The 27,507-nt window shown below is 42.7% G+C and overlaps 1 protein-coding gene across 1 annotated transcript; it reads right to left on the bottom strand.

Moving 5' to 3' along the window:
• Positions 1-566: 566 nt before the first annotated feature.
• APCDD1 (APC down-regulated 1) lies at positions 567-27,507 on the bottom strand. The gene is made up of 5 exons (XM_079300133.1): positions 27,149-27,507; positions 18,025-18,208; positions 15,894-16,425; positions 6,333-6,654; positions 567-4,362 (listed from the first exon to the last, which is right to left on the bottom strand). The coding sequence occupies exons 1-5, from the start codon at positions 27,204-27,206 to the stop codon at positions 3,914-3,916; spliced, it is 1,545 nt and encodes a 514-aa protein (XP_079156259.1). The 5' UTR covers positions 27,207-27,507; the 3' UTR covers positions 567-3,913.

Here is a 27,507-nt window from a genome sequence, read left to right as displayed (position 1 = left end):
TTTCTTTCCAAGACACCTAATATTGTTTTTACACTTGTTCAACAGAACAGGAACTAACATGCAGAAGAGACAAAGAAATACTTAATTTTACAGTTAGGCTTTTTTATTTCAATCAATAGTTTAACAAGTGCTTAAACTTCCCCAGCAGTTTAATCTGGAACATAGTTGAGAAGAAAAATATCTTCTATAACTTTACAAAAATAAAAAGATTTTTTTAAATTTTAAAATCCTGCACTTTAGGCAAGCACGCTCCGACTCAAGCAAGACTGACATTATATCCTAAAATACAGACTTCTGTTCATAGAAATGACATTCTACCCCAGGACAGCAGGCACAATATGTAAATGGTATAGAAACAGAGCAAGAACACTTGTTTTGACTTTTCTGATCCCTTTTGTCCTATTTCTTGAATAGAGCCTCTTAAAACAATTTGCCTAAGAATTTCTTTAAGTTGCCATTTCTTCTGTCAGGTGGATCCTTAAATAGGATATTACTGAAGGAAAAGCTTTGGCAACTGTCTTGGCAACATTGGTACCAACATTAATGGATTAATTTTTTTTTATACCTTCTGCATTTCAGCAAGGGATAAATCACCCAGTTTTCACCCAGTTTTCCACTGCTAAACAACTTGCAGCTTAACTTCTTTAGCACCCAGGGCTGCCAGCACATGAGGTCAGGTTGGAGAAATAAAATGAATGGAATATATTGTGTCACATATGTATGTGGTGCTGTGCAACAGTTAATTTAGTGAGTGATGAAACCAAAGGAGAATAAGATTAGGTCCTTGTTCTGTGCCTGCAAGCAAGGAGAAGCCTCAAAGAAAATATGGACTAGCACATAAACTATGCACTCCCAAGACCTACAGCTTTGCCAAACTTGACTTGTATTGGTGAAAAGAAAAATTAAAAATATATAGGTATGCAGAGGGAAGATGGTGCAGCACATGTTAAGAACTCAGATCATAAAATTATGTTTCTGGTCAACATTACAGATAAACTACAGAAGTCCCCAATCAGATTTCATGTAATGCATTGTGAAGACCTTTTAAAAATACTTCCTTTTTAAGTGTCTTTAAATAACAGGGGAAAAAAGAGCATTTATTGTACAATTTGAACAGTGAGTTACATTTTCATGTAGTCTAACCGTAAACCTTGGAAAACCTAGACCTTTGTAAATCTGTGATTCAAAATATCTGAGATGTGAATGTGCTTTTTAGAGGTTATAACTAGACAGATCTTTGTCTTGAAACTGTTGCAACATTTTTGACGTTAGATAATTTACAGAGGAGCTACAAGGCACTAACAAACTGTAGACGATTGCTCCATTGAATATAGAAAATTGTGCTGTGGAACAGTTCCTTTGCTCTTTGCTTTCATCCTGCATCACAAGCACGTGCAGATTTCAGCTGGGATCGAGCTGTGTGTGGCACTTGCACAGGAAAGTGACACAGTCTGGCAACTTCTAACCATGGATATGTTTTCAGAGACAGGACCCCATGGCAATGGTCAATGGTGGTGAAAGCAGCTTGTCTTGTGTGATCTAAGGAATGCCACACAGTACCCATCCTTTTAAATAAAAACTGGTGTGAATTCACTCCTGCTGCTGCATCTCTAACAGAAGTCAGAAATGAATCAAGTACTTAGGGGGCTTGTTTGACTGTAACAGCTCAGTAACCCAGTTAGAGATATGCTGGTGTCACTCTGCTGATTACAATACTCAGTCTAGAGAAAACCAAACTCCACGGTGGTTTTTAACTACTCTGTTGGAGAAATCCTGTGTCCTTCTTGACCCTGTACTTAAAACTGTGCCCCCACCAGCAACTGATCCAGAGCTGGCTTTTCAAATAGGTTTGACTGCATGGAGCAGAAAACTATCAAGAAATGCTGATCAGAGCAGCTGTTATTCATAGGCTCAATTCACCATGCTGAGTTGGCTTTCAGATCTTTCGAATAGGCTGAAGGAGGATCTGACATCAGATGGATGGATAAACACTTTCTCTGCTGACTACTGAGTTCCATTCCTGACTCTTAAGTTTTCTGTGTCTTTAACAGTTTAACAGTTTTCTGTGACTTTTCATTTGTCTGAAGAAAAAATATGAAAGATTTGGTCTGACTCAGCAGTGTGTTATCTGATACTGCTCCTTCCCTCTGTTTTCCTGCTGTCTCAAAACTAGGTGAACTGATTCTGTTCCAACTCTGAAAAAACATCCATGTTTTCAAGGAATGCTTTTGCTAGTCAGTATGAAGACTCACTATGTAAAGCTGAAAGACTTACATTCAAAACATACTTTTACTAGGATACTGAAAATAATACATGAAAGGTTCTTTTTCTGACACAGTACTGGGCTGAGCAGCTAGCAGCTGCTTATACTGCAGAGAAACGCTACAACTTTACTCCTTATGTTTCTTACAGATGTTCCTGCTCCTCCTGTGAGCCAAAACCTGTACATCAGCAAAAGCCACAGCCCAAACACATGATTAAGCTATGCCCTCAGTTCACTCCCCATTAAAGCAGGGGGCATGGTTCATCTGTGAACCTTTAACTCCTTGCTGGCCTTAAACATCTTCCCTACTGCTTCCAGAATCTGCTCTGATTTGCATCAGTGCACAAAAGGATGTATTCACCACTGAGGGAAACCTGAGAGTTTCCAGGGCAGGCTTTAGTTGACAAATGCTCTCTGAGGGCTGTGTCTATCCACCTTCCCAGCAGTGTCTCCCAAAACCAATGCTGATTTAAGCTCTATGACACCGTGGCATGTATTGGAACAGTTCAGCAAGGAGGAAAGGAAGGATGTGGTTGCATTAGAGCATCTCTTGCTCTTCCCTCTCTAAGACTGGGCTGGTGTTCCTCCATCTGAGGCTGTGTTTCCAGATCCTTTCTTATTCTACCAGGGACCACGGTGTGCTTGCTGCAGTAACCCTTTTCCCTGGTGAGGTCACACGATTGAAAAGATGCTGCTAAATAGGTCTGCAGAACACATTATACCCCACTTGCTTTACTCTGCCCACCCAGCTGACCCAAGTACTGCATGTGGAGTATGTAAGGCCTCAGGAATATGGAAAGAGAAGTCTTTCCTGCAGCCTTGTATTAGAAGTTTATGTGTGCACTCTGTGCATCCCACAGGAAAATTACTACTGCTGGCTGGCTTTGAGGTGGCTTGATTGTAACTACTCGCTGGATACAAAGGAAGGCCTCAAAGCACTTATACAGCTAAGTTATTTGAATGAGAAAATACTAAACCACTGGTTATTTTTACAACTCAATGATTGTAAAAATAGCTTAAATTACTGGAGTATTTTTTTTTAATTAGGGGTATCAACCATTTAGCACTTTTTGAACAGAGGGCTGTTGATTTCTTGATTCTTTCTGTATTATGAGCTGTAAGACAATGGCAAGATAAATCTTTGTGGGTTTCCTCCCTATATACATATCTACATCAGAGCTGTGAAGTCAGAGGGGAAAGCTGCTATCACAGTAGTGGCACAACACTGAGCCTTTCCCCAGAGCTAAATTCTGATGAAAAACTGGGCATTGGGGATAAGAGTACCACAACAGTAAGATGGCAGAGATGACTGAAGCAGGATCATAGAGTTCATCCCAGCAGTTAAAAAAAAAAAAAAAAAAAAAAAGGAGACCCCCCTCCCTCCCCCCAGAAGTCTGCAGTCCTAAAGTGCAATTACTTTTGTGCAGTCGTGTCAGGCCAGGGATCAGACTGGATGAAGTTCAAAGCACAAACATCAAACGAGTGCCGTTCAGGATTCAAGGAGGAAGAGGGAAGTAAGGAAAAGAACAACAGTTCTCAGGCATTCAAGTGCATCAAGAAAATAAATGTCCTTTTCTGTCTGAAGAAAAACAACCCCCAGTCTGGTGGAATCCTGGCTTTGTAGTCATGAAAAATAAGTTTTCCTCGCTTCTAGCTGAGAACGTCCCAATATGCCACAGTACAAATAAACAACAAAGCAAGAGCTGGGGTGCTGGGATATTTTTCTGGTGCCCTGCTGCTATAGAGCCTGATCTTATTCTCCTCTGGTGACTCTTCAGATCTGGGTACTGATGAGGCACACTGAATTAAAGGCATCTGGTAGGAAGTGGCTCTTTTCTCGGGTCGGTCGGGGCTGGAGCCGTCGCTCGGCCTCTGGCCATTGTACAGCAGGTACCTGCCCTCGGCATCCTGCTCCATCTTGAAGATCTCGTACTCGGTGTGAGGCAGGCGGATGCCGAGCGCGATGCAGCCGTTCGTGTGGGTGACGTCCTGCTGAACCCCGACCTGCCAGGAGCCCTGTGCTCCACACTCATTCCCGTTGAACACGTTCAGCAGTGAGGCTGTGGATGTATCCATGGGAGTCACCTTCATGTGATTTACTGTGAGAGAGGAAGAGGGGAGCTCTTAGCAGAGGGACAAAAGCAAAAGCAAAGCCAACATGCAGGTTAAATCAAAATTATCTCCCCTTGTTTCTTTCTAAATTAACTAGTTTGGTGTGGCCATCACCAATTTATGTCTTTGTGTTTATCTGTGCAAAAATTGTTTTTTGCACAGAACAACCCCCCTCCAATTCAGTTGAAGAAAACCTGATGGCCACATATCTCAGCCAGAGATTAAGCAGAGCTTTCATAAATTCCAGACAACCCTTTACAGATAAAGACTGGTTGGTTACACTAGGAGATAGGGAAAAGAGGAAACAATAAAACTTTACTGATGTTTTATTACCGTCTGTATTAATTCATAAGTGGAGCATTCATCACATATTTTGCACCATTTCTTAACATTTGCTAGCTACCCTGTAAATCTAATAAAGTAATTAGTTCCCATTGGGAAATCTGGAAAACACCACAGTTGCACTATCATCCTACATCACCTGTCCTTTTTTCCATGAATTATAAAATATAGATGACCTACAGAAAGATTTTTTTTTCATCTCTAAACATTGGCTGCAGCTTGCAGTATCAAATGTAGAACTACTGCAGCAGCTTCTTTAGTTCTAACCTGCTTTTATTTCAAAGGAGTTTAAGGCATACAAAGTTTCATTTTCCAGCCAAGTTAAAAAAGTTGGGAAAAGCCAGAATGAATGAGCCTGCAGAAACGGAACAGAGATATTTCCTGGTGTATGTTTGACACTGTATATCAAGAAAAGGGGATCTGAATGGATTGGTGCTGACTAAAACCGAAGCAAATAACCATGCCTCATGCCTCCCAACATACCAAAATCCCAAATTCTCTTCCAGATCATTTTATAGTAAGATTTGTTGGGAGCTTTTCCTGAGCTTTTATAAACAGCCATTTGACTCAACAGCTCTATAGTTCACATTATTTACTCTAGCTGGTGTAAAAGCTAATTTATAGAAATTGAACCTGAAAGTTTTACCTAAGCCAAATTAGTGACCTTAATCTGTAAGGTAAATTGGCACAACACAAACTAGACATGCAAACAGAAACTGGATTTTATGCCAGGAGCTGAGCTGGGACATTGCTGCACGTGCAGCTCTAAAGTGCCAAAGTTCTGACAGGGAAGGGTATCTTCCACCTCCTACAAAAACCTCTTACAAAAAAGTCACTTATTTCTTGTAGTTGGGTGCTTTTCTAAATTAGACCCATGTAAGATGCTTTATGCTCTAATGTGGTAACTGAAATAAGGAGGAGAGCCTACAGAGGGCTTGAGGCTACCAGAGGCTCCGCTGGGGCTAGTGCCATGGTGGGATCATGTGTTTTGAAGATGTTTGTTTGTGTGAGTGGTCCAGGCCCCTGAGCTCTTTTTAAGCAGGGTGCCATGGGGCTGTTTGCACAGGAAAGCTTCTCAGCCGTGGGTGGCATCCCTATTGAGAGCTGCTTTCCAAAGTACCCGATGGGTTTGGGTTGGATACGTCTTCGCTCTGGTGTCTTTAATCAGAGCTGTCTTTAGGGACACCCTTATTTTACTTCAGGGCCCCTTGGGAGTACATGAAAAGATGCATGCTGCTGCATCTGTCTTCCACAGAAAATTATTTATACCACTTCAGATCTGAAATGCCTTCCAAAGATGCTTTTTTCTCTCTACTGAAGGAGCCCTAAAGCACAGATCTAACCACTTCTCTTGGAGGCTTGACGTCTGGCTGCTGGACTTCAAGATCACTAAGTAATGTGAAGTCTTATTTTCTTATGTGTACTTAAAGACCTCTGCCTCAAATGAGTATTGCTTCAGTGGTGTGAAATGCCACGCAGCTGTATAGTTTGGCTGGGTGTTCACACAATGCCTGCAAACTTCCCAAGAAATTAAGAACTCCTGAAAATCACAGAATGAAATCATCAGCAACCAAATCATTATGAGCAAACTGCCCTGGTCCCTAAGCTACTCTACCTTTGAACACAAACTCCGTGCCACCCATGACTTTGGACGAATGGACTCCGCGGCTGTAGCGTCCCCTGGCGTAGATGGTGAAGGTGGGGTGCTTGCAGATGGGGTCGGAGTAGTGGTAGTAGTGGCCTTCCCAGGTGTTGTTGTTGTCGTGGAAGATGAAGTGGCGAGTGAGGAAGAGCACCTCTGGCCGCACCTCACAGCGCTGGCTCACCCACTCTCCGTGCAGCCCGATGGTCAGGTCTGCCTTGGGGGGCAGGATGGGCGGGTGGTGCTCATCTGAGCGGAAGATGATTCTGCACGCGATGCACAACTGGTCGTGGTTCTGAAACAAAGCAGAGAGAAACCCTCAGCAGGCATCACCTGAGACACAGAGCAGTGCATCAGGCCAGACACTTCATGTTGAAGCGACACCAGCTCCGCATTTCAAGGAATGCATTGTCATTTCTGACCTTATTAGTGGTACCATCTGGTTTTGTATGAGTAAGACTGCACAGCAGAGGGGCATGTAAGAAATTAATTCTCTTGTCTACATTTATCTGAAATTAACATTTTAGCTCAGGATCTAGAAAAGGCAGACTTTATCTTCAAATCATACAAGAAACTGGCAGATGGTAATTTACTATGAAAGGGATTTTGCAATGCTTGTGTCAGAAATCAGTATGTTTGCTGAACTCTTATTTAACTGTCCTTTAGTTTTTAAGTACTGTAGATAAACATGGGTGTCATAAAGACTTCTTTCTTTTTGGATAGCACCTTGGGAGAATAGTAACCAGTGCTTTTTAAACTCTTTCAGCTTTGCTGAGCCCTAACACAAGTTTGGGAAGTGTGTGATATGGCAGGTTGCTGCTGAAAGCTTTATGGCCCTCTCCAGCAGGAACAGGGTCCATGGTACATGCTCAGCCCCAGGGTGGCTCACCACAGCCATGCAGCAGTCTCAAGCAGACAGGTACCTCTGGCCCCAAATATGAGTACCTGGGGTGTCTTAGGAGGGGTCTGCAGGCTCCAAGTCTGTGGAGAAATTGAGAGGAGTGGAGAAACTGCAGGCTAAGGTTTCCACCACCTGAGCAGTAGTTACTTTGCACATAAAGCATTATTCTACATCCCAGGGACATAGAACAGCAGCCATTTAACTGATTTCACTACTGCTGAAAAAGCTTTGGATGACTCTCTGGTCTGTGGGGTAAATATAAACCATGTTTAGTATGTGTAGAAGAAATATATTTTTCAGATTCTTTGAAGCTACATACAGTCATTTTACTGGAGGAATTCAGGCCACTAATGAAGATTGTGTGTCAACCCTAAAGTGAGCCAGAGCTGAAGGCAGTGAGTGGAGAAATGCTGATTTCATAGCAGCTCACATAGACTTTGAAGTAAGAGCAGTGAATACGAGCATTTATGTTACAGAGGGTGCTCAGAGAGGCCTCAGAAAAGAGGGCTGGAAAGGTGTACAAAGAAAAAGTATTTCTCCCAGAAAAAGTAAATCTCCCAGATGGGTGCATGTTGAGCTTCAGCTCTTTACTCGATGCACCTCAGGACAACACCTCATAGATTGAATCTGGTGGATGTGAGTAACCTGCCAGGAAGGATCAAGAAATGTCCTTGAGAGATGAAAGCACAAGATCTGTGTTTGTTGATCTGAAGCAGTGCTGGCCAACAGCCCTGCTCTGAGGAGGAAGGAGGTTGGACTTGGTGACCTCCCGAGGGTCTTTCCACCCCAAAACACATGGTCTTCTGGAGACCATATGTCAGCATGCTCTTAAAGTGGATGTAGTCCCACTGTGGAGCTTGTTACAAATTTTAAGATATGTTTTTTTCAGCTAAATTCTGCAAGCAGGTGAAAGGTCCATTAGTACTTTAGTGAAATACAAAGAACATTTAATTGAGTAATTTAACTGCAACTGGTGAAGTTAATGCAGATATATATGTACAAAAAGTATCTTTCAATTTAGAAAGATTAACATTCAATTTAGCATTAATAGAAATAATGCCTTTTCTTCCTGGAGATCAACATGCCAGTGCCTTTAAAGCACACATTTCTGTCCTGCCATGGGGCAGACTGGCTGCACTGTTCCCTGACACAAGGGCACTAATGACAGTAACTTTATGGTTGTGATTGCCCCACTCACACAAAGTAAAGCCAGAAAGTGAGAAAAAGATAGTGCTATAAAATGAAACATAGCTTATTTAAGTTGAATCCATCAATAGTAGGAGAGAATTTCTGCTACAGTCCCTTCTCTGCTGAAGTGAATTTGAAAGCTTCTATCATATCCCAGAGGAGACTCTGGCAGAGCAGTATATTGGTTTGGCTTATATTCATGTTTTCCTCCCAGGAGTCCATCCTCCAAAAACAGTTTGTGAGCCAAGGCAATTTAACCTGGCAACCAGTGATTTCTGTTGCCCTTGTTCAAAATGTAAAGAAAACCAAACAACAACTCACCCTGTTTTCTTTTTTGGTCACCACTGGCCACCATTACACTGTGAGCAGAGGTGACTCCTTTGGCAAACTCTAGAAGTTCCTTGTTAATTCTCTGTTACTTGTCTGTAGTTCACCTAGCTGTGGTCCTGAACTATTGTAACTCTGTCCAGCCCTTCTAATTCTGAAGGCTTTGCACCAGCTGTGAAGATCTGGCCAACTGGGCTGCTAAGGAATGTCCAACCTGACAGCCTTCCAGTCACTGACAGTGTGCCAAATGAAGGGGCTGAGGTAATCAGGCACTTTCTGCATCAAACTGCAAGTGCAACAGGGAGAGGTTGGGGTGGGGAGGGAGGGAGCAGAAACATCCCTTTCACAGCTGTGAGACACCAGCTGGCTCCAGCCCCTCACATGGATGTACTACTCTGAATGCACCGCTTTCTTGAGACCAGCATTTGAATCTAAGCTCACATAAACCTTTTTTGCTTGATACTATCTTTCACAACATTATAAACTTCTTAGTGGAAGAATATGCCATCCATAAAATCCCTCAGTATGATTTTTGCCCAAGTAATAGCCAAAGGAAAAAGCTAGTTGTGTTATGAGGCAATCTGACTTAATTATGGAGTAATTTATATTTAACAATTGACTGTGCATTTCGCTCTTGCTTTTTTAGGTTAGCTGCTCTTGGCTCTTAATTACACTATCTGAGGCTTTGCAGATCAGTCCTTGTCCACGTGTTTCCGGGAAAGATTATTTTCTTAAAACAGGCATTCAAAGAAAATAGGGAACAAAGACAGAGGACACTTGAGTCCAAACATTATTAAGAACTCTCTAATAAAAAGCTCATGGGGGAATGACATAAACTTAATGCAATAAAACAAGCAGAGAACAGGACGAACATAGGTTCTATGTTTTGATTTTTTTGGTGCACAGTGTAGTATTTTTAATAGTGGGGCCTTGCTAGAAGGACTGGGCCCTGAAATAACTGGAAATCCCTTCCCATGATGGGTGGTTCCTTGCAGCTTTGCAATGCCAAAGCCATAGTGCAACCATTCCTCACCCTTCCAGGTGTTTCTTTAAAGCCAATTTCTGAAATAATCCACTGAGCCATGTGTGCCAAAACAAGCCTGAATCTCTGGCTGAAAACACAGTTCTTGTAGTTGGGGAGAAAACAGCTTAGGATCTGAGAATTCCCAATATTTTTTCTTATCACTCTCTCCTGCTGTCTCAGCTGAAGTGGTAATAAGGCCAGAGAGCTCTGGAAGCCAAGCAAGGGGGATTTTAATTAAAAAAAGCAAACATGGATGAGGTTCCTTCATCCTTTTCCCAACTGGTACAGATAGTCAGAAACAGCACAGTTTAATTTTTTCTGAAGTTCTGTGGAATTCTGCGGCTGTCTAGGACTAATTATCTGACATTGCCTATGCCACATAACATGTGACTGGGTCTGTCATGTTGTACATAGCATATCCTTGTTGCAAGGAGATGTGAGATGAGGAACAAGGCATTATATTTCCTCAAGCAAGGGCTCAGGCTTGAACTGTGTGTGCAGTACAGATCTAACCACTATCCTGGGATGATGTAGGAGCCAAGAGCCCCAAAAGCTGGGGTAGGGAACCCCTGTCATGTGAATGGACATATTGCTATGAGGAGAAGTGCTGAAGAAGAGTGGAGAGAAGAGCCACACTCAGCTATGGGCTTGCACACCTCCCAAATACCACGTGTCATGGGCAGGACTAGGTGGAACTGGAACGAATCATGCCTGGTCAGGATGCTTTAAACCTCACCACCCAAGGAAACACAACACCAGAGGTGTGTTAGTCTTAGTAATTAGTGCTCCCAGGATGAGTACAAATGGAAATTCTTGGGAGAACATCAATTCAAGGAAATGCTTCCAGCTCAACAAAAAAAGTTGGACAGCTTTGCTTCACATTGCCAAGGAGCCAAGACCACAGGAAGGACACATTTATGAATTGCCCAGGATAGTATCAGGCTCGCTTCTCCACCACTGTAGATAACTGCAGACCAAGACAACACTTTAAAAAACGACCACAAATTCTCTCCAGTACAAAAGTGATAATTTGCAGGCTTTGCATGACCTCATATGAAACTGAGTTGACTAATGTGCATTAGCCTGGCTCTGGGGAGTTGACAAGCACGGCTGACACAGTTATAACTTAGCCTGCCAAATGGAATGAAGAAAAATGAAGATTTAAAACTTTAATTAAAAATCTTGAGGCAAGTAAAATGCTGGAGAGAGCGGTAACTCCTTTGCAGAGTTGTCAGATGGGTATTTCTTTTGGTGGGGAACAGAGAAGCTGCAAACGGGAAGGAGGGTGGAGATATGTTCAGATTTATCTGCAAACATGTACCATATATTCTAAGATACTGAGGAATGGTTTTTATTAAGAGCTCTTATGAAGGGTAAGATAGCAAAGGAATCTCAAGGCACTACCATTACACAACTGTCTGATCTGTGATGTTGATTATGTTGCACAACCCTGCATAAAACTGAAATAAACAAAACCAACATGAAAGACAGAAGTCTTCTGGCTGTTCTTTTCCTGGTATAAATGACTTTAGCCTGGGCAAAAGACAAGAACAAAGAGAAGACCAGACTTCTCATATGAATGTGCTTACATGTCATCTGTCCCATTAGAGTGATACTAAATTATGGTGACATGAATGTTTTATGAAGTATTAACAAAAATAATTCCTGGTAAACCCAAAGGGACAGCTGAATGTCCATTTTCAAGAATAAAGTATTCCCAAATTAAGCTGCCTTATTATGCCTTTAAAAAGCATCCTATATAGCCCTCTAAACCTGAAATATTACCACTGAGTCTTCCCTGCCCTTTTACAAAAGATGAAGCCACTATGTTTAGATGCCAACCCTAAGGAAGGTGTCTGTACTTTAGATACATATGCTGAGTTTACCTGAAGGCCTGGGGTTTATTTTACTAGACCAAATAGTTAATTTTGATCCCTGGTGCTGCATTTGAGTTGTGACAGGCTTTGACTGCAGCTGCAGAGTGGACAGTGGTAAGTGCAGACGTGGCACCTTCAAAGGCACAGGGCCAGAGCCGACAGCGCTGCCGAGCATGGCAAGGGCCAGCCAACCTCAGCTAAAAGATGCTTGCGTCCTCCTCTCTGTTATTGTTACACTGTTATTGTTCATAAACCTGGAATTAACCCATCTGAGCATTCTTCTGAATATTCCTACTTTGCTTCCCCTCATAATTTTCCTAACCAAGAGTTCTTTTCAAGTGATGATGGACAAAAGGCACCCTTCAAGCGTTGCCTTGATCTAGAAGACTAGTGGCACTACTCAGGCAAACAAAGGAGTTTTGTCTGCCAAAATTATGCTTTTTGGTTGAGTTTTGCATATTTCTCTGAGGCACTTCACATGTTTAACATCTATTTATTAACTTATGATTGCATTTCCCTGGAAGCTTCACAAGTACATAGCATTCCCCTGGAGATGAAGTCACTATGTTTCAAAGAGAAGACTCAAATTTTTGAAAAGCACAGAAAACTTTGCACACTTTGTTCTTTCTTGGCTAAAGGAAAGCCCAAGCACCAGTCTCCATACATTGAATCCATCTCAGCTGCAAATTCCAGGTGCTGCTGGAAGTCAGGTCCCAGAGGTGAATAAAGTTGTAATAGAGAATTGATTCATTACAGTCACATTCTAAAGGGGAAACATCTCTTACTAAAAGAGTGTGTTCAGCAACTGACTGAGCATGACAAAGAGTGAAGGTCATCCTAGCTCTTTTTGGGTTTCTTGTGATGCTCCAGACCATGTCAGCCTTATTCCTAAGTAATGATCTAACCAGAATGACCGGTCATCACAGTCCTGCTCTGATATTTCCCGTCACTCTGTCATATGATAAAATAGCACAAGGAGTTCTTTGTTTACAAAGCAATATTGCTGAGGCAATTACATGTGAAATAAGTCTCCTACTACTGCTATTATACACATTTTCTGTAGTTTAGAGCAGACATTTCTGAAGACATTTTCTGTCCTGCACAGAGAACAAATACTGCATTCAAGCCTTCCTTCATGCTGCAAGTCCCTGTATATTTTTATGATATTACAACTAATCAGGCAGCCTCCTTGGTGTTGTCCTATTTAGAAAAATTTTGTACAATATATGTGATGATGACCAAGCAGTTCCCCCATCCTGCCCTTCCCACCCCTGTGCTCGAAGCTCCATGTGTGATAGCCTGAATCACTTGATAAATTTGCAGTGTCAAGAGACATCAAAGATGTTCATCTCCATTCATCACCCAGTCCTAACTAAAATCTTCAGCCAGGTTAGAAAACAGCCAAGATAAATCTATATAGTGACCTATTCATCATCTGCACTCAAGAACTTCCACATATTTTACAGGAGGAATTTGTTTAAGGTATGTTCTTATCTAAGAGAATTCTAAAGCCTTAAGAGATGACATATTAGATGTTTTTATAAGCTCCCTGATTCTATATGAACACTTGAGATACGGTAATCTGTGAATTTATTCAGATTTGTAGCTCAGCATAAAGCTGTCTGGTTTTTGGACAGCCCTTTTGATTTACCATCCCGCAGTGAAATCGCTGCAGGAATTTGGATAAGGTCCAATTCTATTTGTTTAAAGTCCTGATCATGTGGCTTTGGCATTCCTAACATATCCAGCAATCATTTGCTTTTAATTACCGTTCATTTCAACCACATAAGTAATGAATGTGGCTACCACATCCAACTTACAGGCTGTATAAACTCTTGGGCTGGGTGGAACTCTCTTCTATATAGAGCCTTAACTATAAATTTAACTCAAAATGTGAATCCTCTTAACTTATTTTAGGCAGGCCTTTATGAGTCTAAAATATAAATAAATAAAAAGGAAATGAAAAAAGCCTTAAATGAAAGATTCCACACAATACACCTGATTCACTTCAGAAGCAATTTCCTGGCCTCCCTAGCCTCTTGGTATGACTGTAGAAACCTTAAAAAAACAAGTTGATTTAACGTTTCTATTTATTCATGGTGTCCAGTTTCCAGAGGAGTCTGTGACTTGTAGTTTTAAACTCAATTTAGCATTTAAACTCATTTTCAGCTGGGTCCCAGTGGAGCAACAATTAAAAAAGGAAAAGAGTTCAAAAAGGAAGGGTTATAACCTTTCAACAGTATGTTTGCCTGGACTTCAAGAAAAAAAAAGAAAAAAGCACTTCTGTTACTGCTCTTCCTGCATTTGGCAAACAGTAGGTCAGAGTGCCTGTTGAGAACCTGTGGTATAGGGATCTTCATGCTTAGGTACAAACCAACAAACCCACATCTTGGAATCTTTCACATCAACTGAAGCAAAGGTTCATTTTTTATGGTGTTGCTATTTATATCATGCTGAAAGCCTAGTATCAGCAGATTCAGCTTCTCTTAGTTAAGCTGTCTCAAGAAACACACCTCTCCTATGCAAAATTTGTTCCCTTGAATTTGAACATTGTATTTTAGAGCCACTATATTTCAGAAAGAAAAAGGGATGCTACAGTAATAGAACAGACAGGCAGAAAAATAATTTCCTAAAATTACAGCAGGCCTGGACAACAATCCTAATTTTCTAAAGCTGTCTGAAAGTACATCTGACTGCCCTGACTATAATGAAATTACTACAAGGTTGAAGTGTAGGCATTTACTATCTTACATATCAGCCTAGAATAAGACACCAGGTCCAGTGATTTAAATCAAGATCTCGTCTCTGTTTCAAGGGGTTCGTAAAAGAGCTACAATATTTTCTAGAACAGATACAATACAGCTGCTATCTGTTAATTTCTATCTACAGATACCTGCAAGGAAGAGATCTAGCAAAGAACCCTCACTCCCAAATCAGTCAAATGAAAGTTGATGTGGGTTGTTTGAATCAATTAAAGAAAAACAAAATTTTGCAGAGGATTGGGCTATGGTACATCTGCTGCTGCTGAAACGTTCTATTTTGGGAAGGTAAGTTTAAAAAGAAAACTCGAATTTGTCCTTGGTCACTTGAAGACAGTGTAAGAATGACAAAAAATACTGTAGTTTTCACACAGCAAAATAGCTGACTGGATTTAAATGATCCCTAAGCCAGGCTACAAAGCAATTCAAGCAGATCACATAAGGACCTAACCTACTAAAATATTTTATTCACAGGAGAGAGAAACAATCCAGGGCAGACAACTCTGAATGGAAGGGAAAGCCAAGGCTTTTTGATCAAAACTCTCCCTTCTCCTGTTGTGTTTCCTGCTATTGCTGATAAGCTGTAACTGACTTTTGAACTATTTGTGGTGAGATGATTAAAAATGGTGGTAACCCAGTAGCTGGAAATGATGCTGTGGCAATGCCCACCTGGAGCACACCGATAGCAGCAGCTGCACGTGGTTCCAATTGCTGTCTGCCTTTGACATGTCACCAGGAAAGGTCCATGACAGCCTTCCTGCTACAGGCCATCAGTGCCCCTGCTTCCTGTTTGAGTTTTATTCAGCTTACTATGGGTTGATCAGTTCCCCATGAAGCTGAGGGCACTTTGAGGTCCCTTTGAAAACTGGAATTATCAAATGGAACTAGAGCCCCATTCAACATTCACTGTTTTTCATTTCATTAATGTGTGTGCCTGTGTCTGGATCTGCCACCTGCGCAGTCCATCAGTTTTTTTCCCTTCATGCTGCCCCTGCCATGTGTTTACCTTCCAATTTCCTTGTCTCCTCTTCAGGTTATGGATCACCCAAATTCCATATGCTGATATTCATATTTGATTTCCTCTCTCTCTGTTCCCCCCTCCACAGCTGCAGAAGTATCCACTGATGCCTGTTCCTCTTATGCTGTCTCACTCCTATATGAAACCTTCCTCTCAGCTGCTAGCCTACAGCCATGGTCCCAGCCAACCACTCCCACTTCTGCCTACAAGTCTCTGATTCCATCTTCAGAGTGGCCTTTATTGAGCTTACTTAATGAGATTACTTTTTTTTGCATATTTGCAGTCACCAAACAAAAAACAAATAAATAAAACCCTCACAAACTGAATTGTTATCTTCTGTTAATTAAGGCTGTAATCAACCCCTTGTATTAGAAGCACATCTACATTCTGTCACCAGTATGTTCAAAAGAGGATACGTGCAAACCTCCCCCCACACATACCTTGGCATTTTGAAGAGGAGGTTGGTAACTAGAGGGCCGATGGTATCTCCTTTCAGTAGCATCAGTGTGAATGTCTCCGAGGAATAGCTCCTCCACAAGGTGGTCTAAATTGTGGTGCAGGTACTGCTTCTCCACACGGACCAGCTGCAGTTCGTGCATGGCAAAATTCAGAGCCTTGGTGCATTCACAGCCGTTCTCTTCTCTCAGCAAATCATAGCTCACACCCTGCTTCCAGGGACTGCCTTCTGGGATAAATCCAGGACACGTCTGGTTCACCAAGTCACCCAATCTTTTGGCCACTGCCTCGTTGTGGCAGATGATCTGCACGCTGCGGAGCTGGTAGTCGGCCTCGGTGCCACCCCGGATGATCCAGGACGCGTGCCGGAGACGGATTTTGCCACGGATGACCAAGGTGTAGATGGGGTTCGTGCAGCGATTGCCACCGTAATAGAACTGGTAAGCCTTGAATGCCGTGGTGTTGTAGAAACTGTAAGATCTTGTGAGGAACTCTGGGCCTGCTCTAACTTCACAGCTGTGGGACAAAAGAAGGCATGGAAACAAAACTTTAGCAAGGTGGCACATCATGTATACTGCAGGCAACAAGACCCACGTGGGTCCACCGAGGCACCTGGGTGCTAACATCCCTTCAGCAGGAATGGGAATAAATAGGAACTCGGCATCCATGGCCTGCCAGTTATCCAGCAACTCCCTCTGCTGCTATTAATACACTGCTTCATGGTGATCATATCTAAAGGCTTTATCTTGTAGGCTTAAACACTTTGAATCATGTTTTGCTTTTGGCTTTTGTGGAGAGACCACCATGTAACTAAACTCTTCATTGAAAATAGTAGCAGCTTATTAAACATCCATTGCTCTTTTTTGCACGGTAGATTTAGCAGAACGACTGATAACATCAGAAAGTGAAATGCCATACATCCAGGGAACAGCACAAAGAGCTGGCTTATAAGCTGCTCTAGAAGCTTCTCTGTGTATATCTCTGGTTTGCTGTGGATGTGCAGGATCATTTCCTGAGCTTTTCCACTCAAACATTCGACAGGGGTGGCGATCAATGCAAACTTCTGACTGCTAATGCAAAACTATTTGGTTTTAATTTGGACCATGCAATATTCAGGCTTTATGGATTCTTTCTCTTTCTTCCCAACGCCCCCCCCCCCCCCTTTTATTTTCTGAAAGTGTAAACGGCAGTTAAATTCCATTTCCTGTAGGAAGCCCTTCTGTGCCTTCAAATTTGTTCCCCTTGTCACCTCTACCCTGCTTAATATAAACAGAACTATAGAATTGTTAAGGTTGGGAAAGACCTCTAAGACCACTGAGTCCAGCCATTAACCCAGCACTACAATGTTCACCACTAAACCACATCCGAACTGCCACATCCACACATCTTTTGAACACTTCCAGAGATGTTAACTCCATCACTTCCCCGGGCAGCCTATCCCAACGCCTGACCACTCTCACAGCAAAGAAATTTTTCTTAATATCTAATCTAAACCTCCCCTGGTGCAACTTGAGACCATTTCCTCTCATCCTGAAAAACACTCCTTTCTGTTAAAAAACCCCAGTCTTTCCTACTACAAGTCACTTCCAATGAGCATGTGAATATTGCCTGCTGAGACACAGAAAGCAAAACAGCTCTCTGAAATACAAGTTATCTGGTATAAAGATTAACAGAACTAGTGAAATACAGCTTCAAACTTTATTTTGTTGATAAAACCTGTGCTAGACACATGCTCTGAAAACAAGAACCCATTTGATGGATCTAATGCATGGAGACAAATATAGTACAATGTTTTGTTTGAATGAGCATCAATTTTGGCAGCTTGGTAGGCTCTTTCCTATTCAGAGAGATTTAAAGATATTCCACTCCATGCTGTTTAATATCCAGACAATAAATTGATTCATCAAGACAGCTTTACTGCACACCATTTTAATGTACATAATGCTGCTCCTTCTCCTTTTATGCATAAACATATAGAGAGCATCTGGAATTTAGAGCATCACCCTATTAAAGAAAATATTTCTGCTGTTGAAAGTGGGAATATTCATCCTTCCCTCTCTGCTTTTTACCATCTTCTCTTCCCCATCCCAAGCATCTTGTTTTATCTTTTCTTACCCAGTAGAGACCCACTGGCCCTCAATATTGGGAGGCATCTGTACAGTGATCCGGGCTCCATTGTGAAGGTGTTTCAGCATATGATGGCACTGTGACTCCTTGAAAGTCCTCCAGGCACTCTTCTCCAAGGAGCGAGGGTGGGACCTGCTGTCCGGGTGAAGAAGAGCCGAACCTTCTCCCAGCCCTGTGACAGGAAGTGTAAATTATATCATGAGACCCTGCTGAGTAGGGCTTCAAAGTGATAAAGGATACTGTGACCATCTTGTGTTGAATGACACTTGTTCATATTCATATGTGTGGGCAAATACTGTTTACATTTATTTTCTCATCTAAAAAAAAAAAAAAAAAAAAGATGGGAAGCTCTTTCTTTCTGTCACAACACTAATAATCCACTACATAAATTTATGAAATAAACTGGGGAAAAGAGCTTGAACTGAAGTGTTGTGTTTCCACACCCAGGAGATGTGGCTCTGAAACTGAACTTTATAGACACCTCTGTAATCTCTGGTCAGGACAATCAAAAACCTAGACTTTCAAACTTTCACAAAGTTGTGTCCAGATCCGGACACAAACTTTGCGGTTTCAGCCCACCTCTAATTTGAACGCTTCTATAATAAACTTGCAAATAAAGACTACTCTTTAAAGTCAAGGCAAAACAGATATTAAAAGCAAAGCCTCTGCACACAGGAAGCCTCTGTGATGACTGAGGTGGTCAATTAAAGGCAGATCCTTCTATTTTTATTTTAAAGGGGAAAAGGAATTTCAAAAGCTAACTTTATCTCCAGTACACAGTAATTTTGGTTTTGAGTAATGTATACACACAAAATCCACCAGCACGCTCTCTACACAATATTAATTGAACAAAATGAATACATAGCTTCAAAAAGAATGTGCCTTTACTCTTTTAGACACAGCTGCTCTTAGATATGTTGGAAAACACAGATCAAAAGAAAACCTCACATCTAGGGGTTAAAAAGTGACAAACATGAACCTTACATAAAGTGTTGGAAACTGTATTACATTGCCAGAAGGAATTTGAGCACCATAGGACTACAAAATGGATAAGGGGTAGGCTGAAGGGGCTATGTGAGTGCCTGGGAAATTGGGGTAGTTATCTTAGGAAAGGGATGTCTCACTGTAGTATACTTCTAGGGGCAGGGTTTCCGCTGCATTCTCAGCTGACCTGGATAAGAAACTGGGTTGTTTAGGCTCACCACTGAGAGCCACTCAGTACAGGATCTATGCTTTATGCCCCAGGCTCCATGTAACACCTGGGCACGTGCCTGGTGTTAGGTAGATACTTCCTTAAGCCTTTCCCATTTCCTATTAAAAAAGTGATTCATTATGTTGGCTAGGTCTTGACTAGGTCTTAGATCTTCTGGAAGAAACTTGGGTAACACCTGGGAAAATGGCATTGCCAAAATTATAAATACATGTCAACCATTTAAAAACAGCAATTCCTCAGCAAAAGAGAAGCAAAGACTTGTCTGGGAGACAGGGTAAAAAATGATCAGAAAGAATACAATAAATACCTTAACCTAGACAGTGCTCACCATTGAACAACACCAGGATTTGATGAGATTAATGAATACAACCTCACAAAATCTTTCCTGGAAAATCTGATAGCTTTGTTACGTTGCAGGTCACAAACAACTCTTCAATGTGAATGAGAGTTTATGGCCTTGCCTTCTATAGTGTAACAAATACTAGGGATACTTTGATATTTGAGTATACTGCCTGAGATACCCTTACGCCTGATTTTCAGGCGTTCACTATTTCTCCCTTTCTGGAAGTCAGAAAGTTCTCAGGTATTCTTACATTGCTGAGCAGAGTCATTCATGCTAGCATCAAAAAACTCCCATTCTGCAGCCAGAAATGGTATATCCATGACAGGGCAATGCTCTGCTTGAACCAACTGCACCTTTGGAGAGGCAGGATTGACTAGGTAGAGTCTATGCTCTGTGTCCATGCAAGGAACATGGCAGAGGTTGTAGTCACCAGTGCTAACTATCAACATAGTGTCTCCTGCAGACAAATTATCTCACACTGAAAAAGGACTTTGAAAATTCACATTTCCTTTTGAAGTTGTCGAACACTTGAAATCTGCCGTCACAAGAAGATTTTGAAATTGTTCAACCAACTATTTCCAAGGCATTGCTATTTCCCATTTTGCCTAGTTCTTGTCATATGACTCATGAATACAGATGCATTTAGAAATGATTTATTCATTTAGACATACTTGGGGATTTAATTTCTTCAAGCAAAAATCCTTCTGTGGGAGGACACCATCTTGTATGTGCACATATCAAAGAAGAAAACGCAGTAACCACATCAGACATTCCCAATTATTCCCCGAAGGAAACAATGAAAATAAGCAGTTTTTGAAAAGGAGTCAAACTTTATGTGGTATTATACAGTGTCTTCTTTGATACAGCTCAAAAGCAATTGTGCCTCAGCTCTCCATGTCACATGAATATAGTTCTGTCCACAACTTGCAAATGATAATCTGCAACTGGAGAATGGAAGGGATGTTTGCATCGATAGCCCCTGAGGAAAGAAGGTATTTGTCTGGGACTCTATCCATCCAAGTGTGACAAATGGAGGCAAGAACAAATTCAGGTAATCAAGAGAAGCATGAGAACATAATGAAGGCTGCAGAAACACAGGGAGAGATGTAGAAAACACCCACATAGAATAGTTTGGGTTGGAAGAAACTTTAAAAATTATCCTGTTCCACTTTCCTCTGACCATGGGCAGGGACACCTTCCACAGGGCCAGACTGGCCAAGGCCCCATCCAGCCTGGCCTTGAACACAGAGCCTTCTCTTCTGCAGGCTGAACAGCCCCAGCTTCATCAGCCTGTTGCCATAGGAGAGGTGATCCAGCCCTCTGAGCATCTTCATGGCCTCCCCTGGACTTGCTCCAGCATGTCCATGTGCTTCCTACACTGGGGACCCCAGAACTGGACACAGTACCTGAAGTGAGATCTCACCAGAGCAGAGTAGAGGGACAGAATCCCCTGCCTTGTCCTGCTGCCAACTCTGAATTGAATGCACCCTGGGATGTTTGGCTTTCTGGGCTGCAAGCACACATTGATTGGTCATGTTGAGCTTCTCATCAACCAACACCTCCAAGTCTTTTTCTTGGGGCTGCTCTCAATAATGCTAAACAACATCACAGGACCAGAATATCAGAATATGAAGTACAGTATAAAATTAAGAGAGAGAAATGGGACCTCTACCTATGTTTGTCTTGCTGGAGCAAGGAAAAATTTAATTTAGTGCAAACTTCTTCCTTGCAAATAAGTAATTTCAACACTTTTGCAGTTACTAACATATGCCTGTAGATACAACTGCTATACAAAGGAGATGTAGCTTCCCCTTGTACCATGTGCAGGTCAAACACTGAGACCAGTGACATGCTTCCCACACAGAGTAGTAAATCAAACACCATCTTCTGTGTTTTTCCTCACAGCAGGTGCTCAGAGGCAGTGCAGTGCCCCCTTGCTCCACCCCTGGCAGTGCATACCAGGTGTTCTGCAAAACTGAGGAACTGCAGGGATGATGTCACTTACTTTAAAAGATCCATTTGCCATGTTCATTGCTGGAAAGGCTCGAGGTTAAAACATGCTTTCACAAAACTGGGAAAAGAATTTCACGACTTTTTAGAAGCCCACTTTGGAGAGTAGATGCAGTTGCAACATAGTTGGAGACATTACTTTCATTCAGAGGGATCCAAGTCTACTATTCTCCACAGCACTGACAGATGGGAGGTTTCAGTATCTCAGACTCAGCTGAGAATATTTCAGACTCTCTCTTGGCCTGACTACTCAAAAGTGTGACAGACTTCAAACAAACAAACAAACAAACAAACCTTTCCATGAGACCAATAACAATAATTTTGCAAAGTCTCTGGTTGGCTCTCACTTTAGCTACACCACAGCTGGAGATCATTATGATTGTATCCCCCACCCCACAGCATTTGTTTTCGCAAAGGAGCAAGTCCAAAAGTAAAAGGAAAATTCTAGAATCCACCTGAAATACCAGCTAGTTAAACAGAAGCATTTTATGATGAGCTGATATCCAGCTTCCCTTTCAAAATCAAGCCCTAGTGACAGAGCTTTATCATGAAACTAATTGAATATAGCATCAGAGATGTTACAGCTCACTGGAGATCCCTGCCCAGACCCTCAGAGATCACACAGATCTTTAAGGGCCTGTGATCCCAGACCACACTTTACAGGGGCAGGATCCAACATCCATCTGAGTGGGAAAGTGGAGACCTGTACAGCTGCCATGCCTGTAAGACGTGGATAGGAACACGCACCACACCAGACAGAGGGCTTCAGGCTCTCATGTTCACCTATAAACCTGTATCTGATGTGGGAACAACCATTCAAGATAAAAATAATTGTTAGGGGAAGATAGGTTACTTTCAAGTTCTTCAAAGATTTCTGCACATAGCTGCGAGTAAAATGCAAATCTTAAAAGGGCAATGTGTTGGCAGTCCATAACCCAAATATGTTTCAAAAATGGTTATGACAAAGCTCTCCGCCAACATTTCTGCAAAAAACTGCAAGCAGCTAGAATGAATGTTTTGGTTTTCTGAAAAATAGCATGCAAATGCTGTACAACTGCAACAAAGATAATAAGTAGAGTTGTGCTTGAACACAGATAGTTTTAATTTAATTTGTGCCTCAACATCCAGGCCAAATTCTGTTCACAGCTATGCCAGACTGCTAAAGTATAAGGCCAATAATCTTAAACTGTTTAGATTTTATCAGTTTAATGAACGTCTCTACCAGAATCTAAACCACGGCTTCAAACATGTCCAAGTGTAGTGCTTCAAACCAGTCTCAAAGCTACCAGGTGTTCAGCAGGTTCATCCTTTGCTACGTGGGGGAAGAGATGCTACCTCAAAGTAGGATTCAAACCTGGATTTAGACTTTGATTGCTCAGCAGGAACCACTTAAGTTCTTTTTTTTTTTTTTTAATTTCTGGTGATGTAAATACAGAAGAACAAGATTTTATTATGAAGTAAAACAACCTCGAGTGATAATGTAAGTTCAAAATAATAAATAGCTTAATCTCTGGCAGAAACATTTTAACATTCATGCTTTACTCCTGCAGCAATCTCCTTTCAAGTTAGAACTTGTTTGAAACTGGAAAAACCTTACAACAGATAAAGAATAATTGGCTGGATTAACTTTATAGCTCTCCTTATCTGGGCAGTTGCCCCGTACAATTAAATAAATAGACATTTGGATTATGCTCTTTCTTGATGTGGGATAGTGTCAGATAATGCCTATGACAGGCTTTCAGCTCCAGTGCAAGCTTACATAATTGCCATGGAGAATATAATGTCCTGTTACCAAGCCACGAGCTGTGTTTACCAGTGTTTTCCCTCCACTTGAAACTTCAAAGAGTCCTCGCAAGACTGGGGCCCAAATTAGCTACTACAAACAAAAGGGTTGGGAAAGGAAAGCCGGGTTTTATGGCCAGGGAAGCAGACAGGACAATGACTTCCTTTCACATGTATCTGTTGCCTCTCTTGTGCACACAGTTTCCAAGTGCAGCTTTCTATGAGAGGCAAAATGAATGCTTCAGAGCATGGAAGATCCTGAGGAGCGTTCCAAAATACGTTTACATGGGACAGCTAAAAAGTAACCCACTCAAAGCTGACAGGCCCAGCATGGAGGTCCCCTGTTACCCTACACCTTGGTCCTTATGCAGTGCTATCTCTTGGAAGAGGTCAGAGAACCAAGTGCCAAGCAGTTACAAAGGCCATAACCTCTGCTTAGCTGAAGTTCTCAATTGGGATGGCTGCTGCTACCTGTGCAAGCTGAAATGGCACTGCCCAGAGTGAGGGTTAAAGCCCATCTTCTTCAGGGCAGTGGGCACTCTGCTCCTGACAGGAATGGCTGCAGCACTGGCATGTCAGTGCAGTTCAGTGTCAGTGGTAGTTCGGTCTTGCCCTCTTTGCAAGAAACATCTGCCCTTTGTCAGAGACATCTGCTCCATCCTGTACCCACACCCTGGGTTTGTTCATGCAGAACTGCCCCCAGCTCCCCTGGGACTTGTGTCTGGGTGAAGACAGCGCTAAAAACTCCTTACATATAATCCTCCCCTCTCTCAGCCCTAAATAATCACCTCACTAATGCAATACTACCCTTGCCCTGAATAGCTGAAGGTATTTGCCTCCAGTGTGGTTGAGGCTACTTTTGGGCCCCATTGTGTGCCAGCCTACTTCCTACAGACACCCTACAGAGCACAAAAAAATTACCCTTTCTGTTGATGACATCATCTTACCACTGTGTTAGCTCACACTCGAGCTACAAAAATAAGTGAAATGGAATTTACACTGACAAAGTTGTAAATAAAATTCAGTCCATGTTCTAATTGTTCCTGCAAATTCTCCAAGTCTCACACTAAGCAGTGTGTCTTCTCATCTTTTTATTGTCTTCAAGATTTTGAAATGCATTATTTAACTGAGGAAACAGATCACATATGTCTCTAGCACAGAGCACATTTCATGGCTATGCGTATTTACAACTCCTGATGCATTTACTTATTATTTTCCTGAAAAAGTTTTGAAATTAAACTCTACTATATAACTAATTTAAGCAACATTGTCAGAGAACTTTTAAAAGCATAAACAGTTTTGTGCTGAAAAGCCTATCAGTCTTGTTTTCATCATCTTTATTAGTACCATTTCCATGATGTTATCGACTAATTGTTTTAAAGTTTCTAACTCATTACTCTAACAGTAGCATAATCAGAAATACACTAAAGGGTTTTTTTTAGCATCTGTGTTTATATATAAAAAAGGTTATGTTTACAAAATAAATTAACCAAATTTGTTTTGAATCTACTTAAACTAGCTCTTATTATTCAGGTTTTTTGGAGTTGAATGATCTTAGTGTTTGACATCTGAAACTTCTGTGGCTTTTTGTCTAAGCAAAGAAAACAGTGATAATGGACAACTTCCAGCTGCAAACCTTTCTCTTTTTTTTTGGTGACATTATACATGTACAGGTTTTATTTTGATTAATGAAGACTAATTTTTCCAAATTTCCACTCAGTGACGTTAAAGTAGGCATTTTGTAATGTAATGAAAGCAGAAGCTTTAGCCTTACAGGACTTTTTAACTTGTGTCACAAAGCTTTAAGCCCTAGAAATCCTCAACCACCCACCCACACTCACTCACTTTTAACCCTTGAATTGCCATATGCAATAGGAACCCAGAAAGAAAACACCGCGTGCTGCAAGGAGGCTTAACACTGCAATCCCCTGGGATTGCTAGTTATCCTTACACATTAGTGATCTGGGATAGCTGCTGACCGAAGGATGCTCCTACTGACTGTATGGCATGGACAGAAAAGCTCTAGACCAAGTTAAAGCCAATAGGGTAAACCTATTTCCATGGGTGTTTCAGTGCATTATATGCCACTGATATGATTTCCAAGTTTGTAAGATGGCAGTAGTTTTCAAACTCTTGAAACTCTGATCCAAACTGTGAACTGCTACATTACCAAGATGTTAATCTTCATAGACAAGGCAGTGTGTTATATCTTTCTACAAAATCTCAGGTTTATGTTATTTGGTGAAATCTAACTGCAGATGTAAGAAATAGATGACTTTCCTTCATCATCCTCTTTTGGCAGCTGCTGTTTTGACCTGATCACTGGCCCTGATTTGTTTCCTGCTCCAGCCAGCACTCAGCTCTGCTCTGTAATTCCAAGCAGATGAGCCAGGGAGTCCAACCCTGCAATTACACCTCCTCTCTTTACCCTCTAACTTCAAGTCTCCCGTTTCAACTTTTACATCTCAGATCACAGAGTTTAAAGAACACCTCTGGCTTCCTGTCAGGTCTGGCTCAGCTAAACATGTTTCTACGCTCTCCGGATCTCCTAGCTGAGCTGTGAGAAGAGTATAAAACCCCCTCCTGGGGATCAGAGCCTCCTACTCTTTCTTTCTCTAAACAAAATATACCATCAGAAGCCCATGCTCTTTATTATTTATTAAATACCATACTGTGTGCTTAGCACTTGTACAAACACAGAGAGAGACAATCCCCGCTTCACAAAATCAACCCCAGGAATAGCTTTGAAATCCTTAACCCCAGCTCACAGATCTCCCACTGAATCCATGTAGGTCACTTGCATTTTAACAGTTAAAAAAGTTCCTCCTTTTACAGCTACGCTTGGGGTCCTAAGAAATTTAACTGATGGATGCTACAAAAGACTTCAGAATTAGGAACACTCTTCAAAACGATGCTGTAACCAAGTACCTTGAGTCACACTTTCAGAAGGATATCATCCCCAGATTTTTCAAATCTGGCTGCCAAATGTTAGACATAGCTAAGCAGCTCATTAAACTGCCTCCTTTTCAGAAGTTTCTCTCGAAGAACACTGGCTTTCTGGAAAGACGAGTTATCTGTTTAAAGTGCCTAAAAATGAATTTGCAAGCCTAATTTACAAATTTAAATACGGTGACTTTTCTCACTAAAATTGTGCCTACTGTGCAGTTTCAGAGGGATGCCAGTCCAGGGTTAAACTGCGAGGCTGTCAAAGCAGGACTGTGTGTAATAACACCCGGAATTTTCGTGCTCCGCAGCAAAACAATTTTAGTTGCGCACAAGATCCGGTGCTGGCATACTTTGCTACCGAAGGCTTCCCAGATAACACCTCCACGGCGAAAACCTTTTCCCGATAAGAGGAGGAACGCGGGCCCCGCAGGGTGTCCCGGCCAAACGCGCCGGAGCTCGGCAGCGCCAGCTCTTGCCGGGAGGTGAGTGAAGAAACTTTGCGTGAGGTGGCGGGACCAACTGCTCCATCCAAGCAGTGCCGGGCTGCAGCACAATCCGGCAGCACGCACTCTGGAGCGGGCTGGTGTTACCCAGGCCGGCGGTGCCGCTCCCGCGGGGGTCGGGCAGAGCCAGCGGGGGCTCCCCGCTTCCCGTCCTTTGCCCGGTGTCTGTCCCGGGCAGGCGGGACCCAGCGCACCCACCCGCGCCACAGAGGCTCCGGCCCCCTCACCCCTCACAGAGGCCCCGCACACCGCAGCCGCTCCTCGGGGCACCCCGCGGGCCGAGACCCGCCGGCAGCCGCGCCGCCCCGCACTCACCGTGCAGCAGCAGGGCTGGGAACAGGTACCGCACGAGGCTGCCGACCGGGGCGGACATGGCCCCGGCTCGCCGCGCTCCTTGCCCGCTCCTGCGCTCCGGCCGCCGCCACCGCCGCCGCGGGCAGCCCCCGGCCCGGCGCTGGGGGGCAGACGGCTGGCGGGCCGGGGGCCACGGGCACCCTCCGGGACCGGGACCACCGCCGCCGCTCCTCAGGGCTCCCGCCCCGCACGCCGCCGCCCCGGCAGCTCTCCGGCTCGGCCGCCGCCGCTCGGTGCCCGAGGATGCCCACACCGCCGCTGCCGCGTCCCCGCTCCTCTCCGCGCAGCGCGGCGGCGGCTCCGCTTCATATTTCCCTTTC

The sequence above is a fragment of the Erithacus rubecula genome (genome assembly GCF_903797595.1).
Source record: "Erithacus rubecula genome assembly, chromosome: 3".
NCBI lineage: Eukaryota > Metazoa > Chordata > Aves > Passeriformes > Muscicapidae > Erithacus > Erithacus rubecula.
The sequence above is the reverse complement of the archived record's forward strand: the minus strand, read 5'-3'. Positions and strand labels throughout refer to the sequence as shown.